Source organism: Mobula hypostoma, chromosome 10, assembly GCF_963921235.1.
Source record: "Mobula hypostoma chromosome 10, sMobHyp1.1, whole genome shotgun sequence".
Lineage (NCBI taxonomy): Eukaryota > Metazoa > Chordata > Chondrichthyes > Myliobatiformes > Myliobatidae > Mobula > Mobula hypostoma.
In genome coordinates, this window is record NC_086106.1 from 37116409 (window position 1) to 37128961 (window position 12553).

Sequence of the window (12553 nt, forward strand, 5' to 3'; positions counted from 1 at the left end):
TGAAAGTGGTGTCACAGGTAGATAGGGTCAGAAAGAGAGCTTTAGGAACACTGGTCTTCATAAATTGGGGTGGCACGGTAGCTCAACAGTCCCAGCGACCTGGGTTCAATTTCCGCCACTGCCTGTAAGGAGTTTGTGCGTTCTCCCCGTGACCGTGAGAAGTCCAAAGGTGTACCAGTTGGTAGGTTAATTAGTCATTATAAATTGTCCTGGGACTAGGTTAGGATCAAATTGGGGGATGTGGCTTGAAGGGCCCACTTCACATTGTATCTCAATCAATAGAATCAAATTATTGAGTTCAGGAGATGGGGTGTTATGTTGCAGTTGTATAAGATGTTGGTGAGGCCTAATTTGGAGTATTGTGTGCTCTTCTAGTCACCCAGCTACAGGAAAGATGTCAATAAGATTGAAAAAGAAAACTAATATTGCCGAGACTTGGGGACTTGAGTCAAAGGGAAAGGTTGAACAGGTTAGGACTTTATCCCCGAGAGCGCAGGAGAATGAAGAGAGATTTGATAGAGGGCTACAGACAGGGTGGATGCCAGCAGGCTTTTCCCTGAGGATGGCTGAAACTAGAAGTCGTGGGTCGAGGGTGGAAAGTGAAATCCTGAAGGAGGACATGAGGGAGGAGAACTTTTTCATTGAGATGGCAGTGTGAATGTGGAATGAGCTGCCAGAGGAAATGGTAAATTCAGGTTCAATTTCAACATTTAACAGAAGCTTGGATAGGTAGGTGGATGGGAGGAGCGTGGAGGGCTGTGGTCTGGAGTAAGTCGATGGGACTAGGCAGGTTTATAGTTCAGGGCCAAAGGGCTGTAGTGTTCTATGAATCGATAAAGATGAAGGGGATCTCAAGGTCGATTTCCCACCCCAGGGCAGAGAGATGTGAAACGAGAGGACACACGGGAACAAGCAGCCCGAGGAAGTCGATGGTGCAGGTTTATGGGGGGAGGAGGCAGCACAACAGGCCCAGGGGAGGGGCTCAGGGACGGAGGTGGGGGTTGGGGTGATAGAGACCAGGGGAGGGGAGGAGGGTCTCCAAAGCCTGGAAGGGAGGGGGAAAGGAGTGGGATATGGAGGCTGGTGGCAGAGGTGCCAAAAGTGAAATGAAAAGGTGGTGGGAGGGGAGAGAGGCGGAAGGTGGGGAGAGGAGGAAGGGGTGGAGAGAGGAGGAAGGGGTGGAGAGAGGAGGAAGGGGTGGAGAGAGGAGGAAGGGGTGGAGAGAGGAGGAAGGGGTGGAGAGAGGAGGAAGGGGTGGAGAGAGGAGGAAGGGGTGGAGAGAGGAGGAAGGGGTGGAGAGAGGAGGAAGGGGTGGAGAGAGGAGGAAGGGGTGGAGAGAGGAGGAAGGGGTGGAGAGAGGAGGAAGGGGTGGAGAGAGGAGGAAGGGGTGGAGAGAGGAGGAAGGGGTGGAGAGAGGAGGAAGGGGTGGAGAGAGGAGGAAGGGGTGGAGAGAGGAGGAAGGGGTGGAGAGAGGAGGAAGGGGTGGAGAGAGGAGGAAGGGGTGGAGAGAGGAGGAAGGGGTGGAGAGAGGAGGAAGGGGTGGAGAGAGGAGGAAGGGGTGGAGAGAGGAGGAAGGGGTGGAGAGAGGAGGAAGGGGTGGAGAGAGGAGGAAGGGGTGGAGAGAGGAGGAAGGGGTGGAGAGAGGAGGAAGGGGTGGAGAGAGGAGGAAGGGGTGGAGAGAGGAGGAAGGGGTGGAGAGAGGAGGAAGGGGGAGAGAGGAGGAAGGGGGAGAGAGGAGGAAGGGGGAGAGAGGAGGAAGGGGGAGAGAGGAGGAAGGGGGAGAGAGGAGGAAGGGGGAGAGAGGAGGAAGGGGGAGAGAGGAGGAAGGGGCAACCAGACATAGTGGAAGGACGGGTCAATGGGTCTGGGGCCCACAGGAGTGGCGAGAGGTGTCGGACTCACCGGAGAAGCCGCTGGGGTGGTGGTGCTGGTGACGGTGATGTCGCTGACATCCTCCGGCGTGCAGACAGGCAAGGTGTGCGGGTACTCGTCGGCCCCCTCCTGCTGCTTCCTCTGGGAGCGGCGACGGAATATCCGAGTCAGCTCCTGGTACTGGTGGGTGTGCCGCTCCAGGGGCAGCCGCTCCTCTGGCGGCTGATCGATGGACGACCGCTTCTTCAGGGCCCGCGGGATGGTCGCCCGGATCTTCAGCAGCTCCTCCTTGTTGCCCACCCCCTCGGCTCCCGGCAGCAGCATGGGCTGGAGGCGGGTGGGGCTGAGCGGTCGAGGGGGGGCTCCTTCCTCACACTCCCCTTCGCCTGCCGGGAGGATGCTGGCTATCTCCTTTTCAACCTCGCTCATGTCCATGGGGGAAGCCACTGAAACGAGAGGAGAGACAAGACAGGTCAAGCCAGGCGATACTGGAACGCTGCAGCCCAATGCAAACCCTCCCGTCCAACTCTCCTCACCAAGAGCACAGCAACACTGAGCTCACCCCCACCTCTACTTCCTCCAGGCTCAAGAAATTTGGCTCGTCTCTGCTGATCCTTCCAATCTGCATCGACACACCCTGTCTGGAGATGCTTGGTGGCTTGCTACGCCAGTGGCTCCACACATAACCACAAAAGGAGGAACGTCGACTCAGACCTTGAGAGGCCCGCGTCGGGCATTTTCATGCCTTACAAGGTGCAGATTGGAAGTCTGTGTGGGGCGCCACTCCTCACACAGACACTAGAGCAATGTGTGGTTAAGTGCCTTGCTGAAGGACACAAACACGCTGCCACAGCTGAGGCTCGAACTAGCGATCTTTAGATCACTAGACGAACGCCTTAACCACTTGGCCACGTGCCCAACACTAACCACAAGGAACTGCAGAGTTACAGACATAGCTCAGCACGTCAATCTCCCCTCTATCGGTCCACAGTTCTCACTGCCACCGTAAGGCAGACCTGACCTCCCCCGGACATTGGGCAGAAGATACAAGAGCCTGAAGCACAAACCACCAGACTTCTATCTCGCTGTAACCAGCCAGTCCCTTAGCACAAGATGACCTCACAATCGACCTCAATCTTACGCATTTACTCTCATCCTATCTTATTCTCCCCATGTTCTACCCCTCACCCACGCACTTTACAGTGACCAGTTAACCGACCAACCCGCTCAACTTTGGCACGTGGGACGAAACAGGAATAGCTGGGGGGAGCCATGTGGTCACATGGTGAACATCCCCAACACATGGGTGGGGATTGAACCTGGCTCGTTGGAAGGAGGAGCTAGCGGCGTTACCGGCTGCACTTCTTCCCATACCGCGAGCTGATAGTACCGAAACACCAAGCACAGGGCACTAACTACCATACCGAGTATACTCCCGACACAAAGCATTGCACCCAATTCCTGGAGCTCACCTTCTTGACCTTGCTGGGGCTGCGCTGGGCTCCTCGGGTCTGAGGAGACAGGGGGCCCCATCCGGGGCCAGCCCGGAGCCACCTCATGATCCCAGTTACTCACGATGGTCGGCCGGATGAAGACGGACAGGGGCAGGACGTTCCGGCGTTCCTTGATGGCCGAAGACCGGGGGCTTCCTGGAGCGACGCTGAACAGGCCCATGCTGTGACCAGGCATCGGCGGGCTGTTCCAGGAGGAGTTGGCTCTCCTTTGCTTCGAATGTGTCGCCTGCATCCACCAGGGGGAGACAGTGAGGGCCTGGCCATTCTTGGGGAGGGTCCCGTACAACTGAATGGTATTGGCATTGCTCTGGCCTTTGGCAGCCTAAAGGGGGAGATGGACACGGTACAACGTTAACACCCAACTCTCTGCGCAACCTTCCACTCTCTGCTCTGCACCAGCTGCACAATTTACAGGCCATTCGGGCCATCTGCTCCACACCGACCTCTTAGACAGAAAGACTGATGTGATTCACCACCTCCTCTGGCCGAGCTTTCCAGTCATCTGTAACGTGAACGTCTACACGGGGCGCTGTCACAGTAGAGCAGCATCCGTCATCAAGGACCCCCACCACCCAGACCACGCTCTCCTCTCACTGCTGCCATCAGGACTCACACCAGCAGATTCAGGAACAGTTACCACCCCTCAACCACCAGCCTCTTGAACAAGAGGGGATAACGACGATCACTAAACTGTTCCCACAATCCATGGACTCTTCTACAATTCATATTCTCAATATTATTTACCTATATTACTATTTTGTGTTTTATCTTCCTTTTTTTGTATTTGAACAATCTGTTGCCTTTTTCGTGTTTTTCTAAGCTCCATGTAGCCAACCAGGAGTCTCTTGAAAGACCCTGTCGTTTCCACCTCCACCACCGCCACCGGCAGCCCATTCCACACACTCATCACTCTCTGCATATAAAAACTTACCCCTGACATCTCCTCTGTACCTACTTCCTTTTCTTTTCAAATCTTTTTATTAATTTTCAAAATTATAAAGCCAATAACAAAGTTGGTACAAAGAAATTGGAATAATCTTAATCAGAATATACAAAAAGGATTTTAAGTAACATAGGAATAACAGATTTCCAAACTCATAATGAAATTAGTCATAAAAAAAAGAAATAAAAAGAAAAAGAATATATATATATATATAAACAAAAAAAATCCCCAAAAGAAAAAAAGAAAAAAAAAAAAAAAAAAACAACAGGACAAAACAGGGCTAGACCACTATCTTGAATCGGACACGTTTGGTAATGTTGTCAACTCCGCTCCCCTATTCATATAATTTAAGTTAGAAAAAAAAGATTCGGAAAGGTCAGATTACATCATATGAAAATGTTGCATAAAAGGTTTCCAAGTTTCTTCAAATTTAACCGAAGGGTTAAATTTAAACTTAATATAGTTTGAGAAAACCATTGGAAAGTAGTAGGAGGGTTGATTTCCTTCCAGTTCAACAAAATAGATCTTCTAGCTATTAAAGTAACAAATGCTATCATCCGACAGGCTGAAGAAGACAAAGATCTGTGTTCTACCACTGGCAATCTAAAAATTGCCGTAATAGGATGGGGTTTTGAATCAAAACATAGAACTGTTGAAATAATATCAAAAATATCTTTCCAATATTTTTCCAAAAGAGGACAGGACCAAAACATATGAGTTAAAGAAGCCACTTCAGAGTGACATCTATCACAAGTAGGGTCTATACGGGAATAAAAACGGGATAATTTATCTTTGGACATGTGGGCTCTGTGTACTACTTTAAATTGTATTAATGTATGTTTAGCACATATAGAAGTAGTATTAACTAATTGAAAAATTTTATCCCATTTCTCTATAGGTAGACAAAGTTAAAGTTCCCTTTCCCATTCATTTTTAATTTTATCAGATATATCTGGCTGTAATTTCATAATTATATCATAAATAATTGCTATTAATCCCTTCTGAAAAGGATTTAAACCCAAAATTTTATCACTAATGCCAGTAGGATTTGAAGTCGGAAAGACAGGCAACGTAGTATTTGAAAAATTTCTTATTTGTAAATATCTAAAAAAATGAGATCTAGGCAAATCAAATTTCTTAGACAACTGTTCAAAAGACATAAAACAGTTATCCAGAAACAAATCACGAAAACATATTACACCTTTCGTTTTCCATATCAAAAAGGCTTGGTGCATTACTGAGGGTTGAAAAAAGAAATTAGATATAATAGGACTTGATAACATAAATTCATTCAGGCCAAAAAATTTAGGAAATTGAAACCATATTCGCAATGTATGTTTAACTATAGGGTTAAATGTTTGTTTATTCAATTTAGATAGTACAAAAGGCAGTGAAGTTCCTAAAATGGAGTCTAAAGAAAACCCTTGTACAGAATGGCCTTCAAGGTTTACCCAATACGGGCTTGGAATTATATTCCAATCTTGTGTACAAAATATTAAATATCAAATATTAATTGCCCAATAATAAAATCTTAGGTTAGGCAATGCCAAACCACCTTCTTTCTTAGATTTCTGTAAGTATTTTTTTTTACTTAATCTGGGATTTTTATTTTGCCATATATAAGAGGAAATTTTAGAATCAATAGTATCAAAGGAGGATTTAGGAATAAAAATTGGTATCGTTTGAAATAAATATAAAAATTTAGGTAAAATGATCATTTTAACAGCATTGAATCAGCCAATCAATGATAGAGACAATGGGACCACTTAGTAATCAGTTGTTTAACCTGATTACTTAATGGTAAAAGGTTAAAATTGTATAGATGCTTATGTCTCTTAGTAATTTTAACTCCTAAATAACTAAAATAGTCAGTAGTCACTCTAAATGGAGAGTTTCTGTAAGTGGGAACCTACATATTTAATGGAAAGAGTTCACTCTTACCTAGGTTCAATTTATAACCAGAAAAACTACTAAACTGAGCAAGCAAAGTTAATACTGCCGGAATAGATTTTCCTGGGTTAGAAATATATACTAGTAGATCATCTGCATCTTAGTGATATGACTCATTAAACTTATGGTCCTATGTAATTCACATTCTATTGCTCCAGGTTTCTTAGGAAGAGTGATAAATACTGATTTTATTGATCTCTTCTGGTATTATTCCAGTCTCATAAATGTCGTTGATTAAATCAGTATGTTTCACATTCCGACTAAAAGCTTTTACAAGAACTTTTTTAAAAACACAAAATGTGGTATGTATGTGTAACAAGCAGCCAGGGACTTGGCTGAGACAGGTACAAACAGCTTCTAATAGACAGTTAAATGGATTGGAAAGGTTTAGAAAATTATGGGCCAAATGTTGGCAAATGGGGCTAGCTTGGTTCAGACATCCAGTTGGAGGGTCTGTTTCCAAGTTCTGTAACTCCAGGACCAGGTCAAGCATAGCGCATATCTTCGCCGCACTGTTCAGGTGTGTTTCTGGGGTACTGGGGCTAGCAACCCTTGTGCCTGTTATCACTGAGTAGCAGTGAACCATCTGATTGGCCTATCAGAGTTCTCTTTGGGAACTAGTTGACCCGATCGGCATTTCTGATCTGGCTATTGTTCACAATTGCACTCAATAAAAAAAAACTCTTATGATCTTGTCTCTCACCATCAGCCCCCCTCTTGCAACCTCCAGCAGACACCAGTCTAGTCTGACTAACCTTTCCTAGCAAGACAGGGTCACAGTGGGCACCTCTATGTCTGGGTCCATGAAGTCCTACCTTATTTGATCGAGGTACTGCTAAATCAAGGTCCGTCTGCCTCCAGGTTCCTCCCTGTTTTGTTGTGTTCCAATTCGAATCCCGCTCTGTCACAAAACACAAAAACAAACACAATTATTTAGAGATACAGTACAGTAACAGGCAACATGGCCCAACAAGCCTACCCCCCAATCACTCTGGCCCAACGAGCATCTCTCCCCCCCCCCCATCACTGGCCAACGAGCACCCCTCCCCCACATCATTCTGGCCCAAAGGAGCCCACACCCCCCCCCCATCATTCTGGCCCAACAAGCCCCCCCCTCCCCCAATCACTCTGGCCCAATGAGCCCATACCCTCTAACCCAGGGTCCCTAACCTGGGATTCACAGACCCCTCACTTAATTGTAGGGGTCCATGACATAAAAAATGCTCTAATCATTGTGGCCCCATGAGCCTGCGATACGGCATGATTTGTCTGGAAGAGTTTTGGTTGTATCTCAGGACACGTGATGATACAAAGCAGGTAACAAGAGGACACACGTACTGCTTTCTTGGGTTGGTGTCTTTGAAGGCTTCTTCTCGTAAGCAACATCCAGGTCCGCCTCAGCCCACACGCTGGCCGGTTTCTTGGGTTTCAAGTTGTCACCTGTAGGAGTTAACAGATAGGCAAATCTCAACATCAGTTCTGTTACTGCTGCCTCGGGGCTGGGCATTCTACCCTACACTGCCACATCAGGGGATCCCCTGCTGGGTATTGGTTCATCCTGGAGTTATGGCATTGTAGATATTTTAAGTATAGATGAGGTTCCTTAAGCATGTCATAGCCAGGGGTGGTAGTGGGGATAAGCTCCCACTCCTATTAAATGCTCCCAATGGTGTGCATCTCAAATAGCCTCTGACAACCAAGTCCAGCTCCTGACCTTCATGTGTGGCTTAGCCACTCTCCACATCATGCTGCCCTGGCTTATGTATCACATAGACAGAAAGGTCACAAGGCCACAGGGATGTATAGGGTGTCAGGGAGGGGTAGCAGCTCTGGTGGGGGAACATGTCGTGTCCTTTTCAGGGCGGTTAGTCCACCTTTGGTCCCCACCTGGCACTCAGCTCTCACCTGTGGCTCCCCGTAGCTGTTTGCATGCGTCAGCGGCCACACCCCGGGCAACGACTTCAACAAGCTGGCTAAACCAGGTGAGGGTAGCCGACGGATCTCAAACCCTCGGTGAGATAGGGAGTTGTCTATCCCAGTATGTGAAGACAGACTCCGGCGGACTGAGCAGACGAGACCAATGGAAGGTCCAACGGTCAAGAAGGCGGTCTCTGCAAGCATCATGGAACACGTCCTGGTCATCCGCTGCGCCTAGTCCCATCTCCAGCTGTCTTAACTCTGTCTTGCCACTAGATCCAGACGGGAATTGGGAAGCGAGAGTGAGGCTGACACTGCGCAACTCTCCCTCACTTAAATCCAAATCACACGCTAGTCTCGACACCATCGAGGTCCTCATCAACGTCAACGATGGACGAACACACAAGGTCACTATACTCATGGTGAATCTCAACCAATGGGGGGCCTCAATTATGGATCAACTAAAATGAGAACCAGTCTTCAGGAAATAAAATCCTACACAATTTGGCTTCCAAGTGATTCTTTATGACTAGTAAAATCAGTCACTGGGTGTGGAACATTCTCTGTTCAATTGGGGACAGACAATAGATAAACTTTCCTGCTATTAGCTCATAAATAACGGTGTACCCTACTACTTAAGGCACAGTTTTTGCAGAACCTTCTGCTTAATTGTATATTCATGAAGCCATGCTACAAAAGGGATACATTTCGGGTGTCTGGAGTTTATCCTCAGAGGCTTTTAGAGTATTGAATATTCAAAGGCGACAGTACAAAGAGCTCCACGAAACAGTTTAGATCCAGGGATCGGCCATTGCTGGTGCAACCCTGCCAATTAATGCATAGTTCAGAACAGGTCTGTTTGGTGTGGTCACAATATTATGGTTGTATATTTATGGAACCATCCTTGACCATTGTAACAAGTGTGGTGAATTTTAGACCATAAAACAATGGAGCCATTCAGCCCATCAAGTCTGCTCCACCATTCCAGTGTGGCCGATTTAGTATCCCTCTCGATTCCATTCTCCTGCCAGTAACCTTTGACACCCTGACAAATCAGGAACCTATCAACCTCAATTTTAAATACACTCGATGACTGCCTGTGGCAATGAAGTAGTGTTTGATCTACTTTCAGCCACGACTCAAAGATGCCAACAATAGCTGCCAACCTCAAACAATGCTACAGGTTCATCAACCTTATTTTGTATACTGCATGCACTCAAATATATACACCTTCATCCCCTCAAATATATACACCTTCATTCCCTCAAATATATACACCTTCATCCCCTCAAATATATACACCTTCATCCCCTCAAATATATACACCTTCATCCCCTCAAATATATACACCTTCATTCCCCTTTTCCATTTTGCTCCCATGTTGCACTTCAGCTCATCCCACTGACTGCAATTTTGCCCCATCATCTGCCCGTCCTTCCTCACAGTCCAACTACACAGTGCATCTACTTGTGTGTACTAACTGCCCGTCACCCTGCCAAACTAGCTTATACCCTCCCCGACACCCTGAGAAAGCCTGCCCACAGGGATATTGTCAGCCCAACCCCCACCCCCCGGGTTCAGGTGTACCCCATCCTTTGGCTTCTGGGGTTTGTACTCAGAGGTTTAGGTACCAGCACTGAATATGCAAAGTGGGCTTGCTACTTGTGACACAAGCGCATTTGCCATCATAACTTGGAGCCGCACAGGGGATCTTCCACAGGCATTCCTTGCTTTAGAGAGATTAGCTTTATTTGTTACATGTACATTGACTCATGATGTGAAGTGCAATGCTTTGGATCAAATCAAATCTAGGAGGATGTGCTGGGGACAGCCTGCAAATACCACCACACTTCCAGTGCCAACCCAACATGTCCACAGCTCACTAACCCTACCCCTATGTCTTTGGGATGCGGGAGCAAAACAGGAGCCCCTCAAAGTGAAGGTAACATCTCACTTACCTTTACCTGGGTCAGTACTGAAGGCTCCAAGTGCAGGGGTAAATTCAGGCTTTGTCCTTGCTGTGAGAGAGGAGTCCTCCGTGTCAAAATTCGGCTTGCTAGAGTAAGGTAAAGGGACATTCTCTCGAGGACTGAACCCATGGAAGTGTTCCGGAGAACCGGCGGGGCCTGAAAAGGGTGACAGGCTTGGGCTGAAGTTGCCTGGGGACTGGGAGACTCCACTGCTGCTAAAAGACTGTGGCTCGCAGACAGGAGACTGGCCGTGGTATGAGTGGAAGCCAGGCTTTTCCAAAGGAGTCAGGGAGTTAAAACCACGAGGAGATGGGGCACCATCTGACTGAGGTCGCCAGTCCAGTTGGGAATATTGTGTCTGCGATCCCAACGTTGGTCGGGAGGAAGGGGCTCGATCTGACGGTGATCGCCACTCCGGTTTGGAATATGGATCAATGAGGTTGAAACCACGAGGAGAAGGGGCTCGATCTGACGGTGATTGCCAGTCCGGTTGGGAATATTGTGTCTGCGATCCCAACGTTGGTCGGGGGGAAGGGGCTTGATCTGACTGTGATCGCCACTCCGGTTTGGAATATGGATCAATGAGGTTGAAACCACGAGGAGAAGGGGCTCGATCTGACGGTGATTGCCAGTCCGGTTGGGAATATTGTGTTTGCGATCCCAACGTTGGTCGGGGGGAAGGGGCTCGATCTGACTGTGATCGCCACTCTGGTTTGGAATATGGATCAATGAGGTTGAAACCACGAGGAGAAGGGGCTCGATCTGACGGTGCTTGCCAGTCCGGTTGGGAATATTGTGTCTGCGATCCCAACATTGGTCGGGGAGAAGGGGCTCGATCTAACTGTGATTGCTGGTCCGGTTTGGAATATGGATCAATGAGGTTAAAACCACGAGGAGAAGGGGCTCGATCTGGCTGTGATTGCCAGTCTGATAAGGAATACGATGTCTGCGGTCCCAACGTCGGGTGGGGGAAAGAGGCTCGATCTGACTGAGATCGCTGGTCTTGCTTTGGTAAAATCAGTGGATCATAGCCATAGGGAGAGGACACTCGTTCACAGGTCAGTGGTGTGTACACTTGCGATGGTTGTTTCGAAGAGCTCCTCGTCACGCCTGTGATGGATCCTGGCTGGCTCTGAGGCCCCAACTTATTCGAGGTGGAAACTCCAAAGGGATCGGCTGCAGTCACCAGAGCATCTTTCACAGGGGTCTAGGAATCAATTCGACATAGAAAGCTTAAACTGAGGGGATCACAAATAGGTAGCAATAACTTTATTTTGATTTTATTTATTTAGATATACAGCATGGTAACAGGCCCTGATGGCCCAATGAGCGCACACCACCTAATTACTCCCACTAACCTACTAACCCCGACATCTTAGGAACAGGAGGAAACCGGAGCACTCAGAGGAAACCAAACAGTCACAGGCAGCATGTAGAAACTCCTTCCTGACAGCAGTAAAATTGAACTGATGTTGTAAGGACATTTCACGTTAATTGGGCACATTGGCCTTCATAAATCCATGTATTGAGTACAGGAGTTGGGATGTTAAAATGTTGGTGAGGCCTAACGTTGAATACTGTGTGCAGCTCTGGCCACCTACCTACAGGAAAGATATGAATAAGATTGAAAGAGTACAGAGAAAATATACAAGGACATTGCCAGTACTTGAGAACCTGATTTATAGGGAAATTTCAAAGTGCGAAGAAAATTTATTATCAAAGTACATACTGTATATGTCACCATATACAACCCTGAGGTTCATTTTCTTGCAGGCATAGTCAATAAATCCAATAACCATCATAGGATCAATGAAAGACCACACCAACAGGATGGACAACTAGTGTACAAAAGACAACAAACTGCAAATACAAAAGAAAAATAAGAAATAATAATAATAAATAAGCAATAAATATCAAGAACATGAGATGAAGAGTCCTTAAAAATGAGTCCATAGGTTGTGGGAACAGTTCAATGAAGAGTTGAGTGAAGTTATCTCCTCTGGTTCAAAAGCCTTATGGTTAATAGGTAATAATAACTGTTGCTCAATCTATTCAAATCCATAGTTCTAAAACCACAAGACATTGGCGCAGAATTTGGCCATTTGGCCCATCGAGTCTGATCTGCCATTCAATCATGGTTGATCCTTTTTCCCCTCCTCAAATCACCCCCTGAACTTCTCCCCGTATCCTTTGACACCATGTCCAATCAAGAATCTATCAAGCTCTGCCAACGACCTGGCCTGCACAGCTGCCTGTGGTAATAAATTCCACAAATTCACCACCCTCTGGCTTAAGAAATTTCTCCACATCTCTGTTTTAAACGGACTCCTGCCTATCCTGAGGCTGTGCCCTCTTGTCCTAGACTCCCCCACCATGGGAAACATCCT

At 47.3% G+C, this 12553-nt stretch overlaps 1 protein-coding gene across 6 annotated transcripts in view; it reads right to left on the reverse strand.

Moving 5' to 3' along the window:
• Positions 1-12553, reverse strand: part of ppp1r13l (protein phosphatase 1, regulatory subunit 13 like) — a 116570-nt gene that overhangs the window by 17338 nt on the left and 86679 nt on the right. For all 6 annotated transcript variants that reach the window (XM_063060336.1, XM_063060341.1, XM_063060342.1 and 3 more), the window contains exons 4-8: positions 10155-11373; positions 7618-7719; positions 7095-7180; positions 3345-3708; positions 1903-2318 (exon numbers count right to left, since the gene is read on the reverse strand). In XM_063060336.1, the coding sequence (XP_062916406.1) occupies positions 1903-2318; positions 3345-3708; positions 7095-7180; positions 7618-7719; positions 10155-11373 (2187 nt within the window). The remainder of the gene's footprint in view (positions 1-1902; positions 2319-3344; positions 3709-7094; positions 7181-7617; positions 7720-10154; positions 11374-12553) is intronic.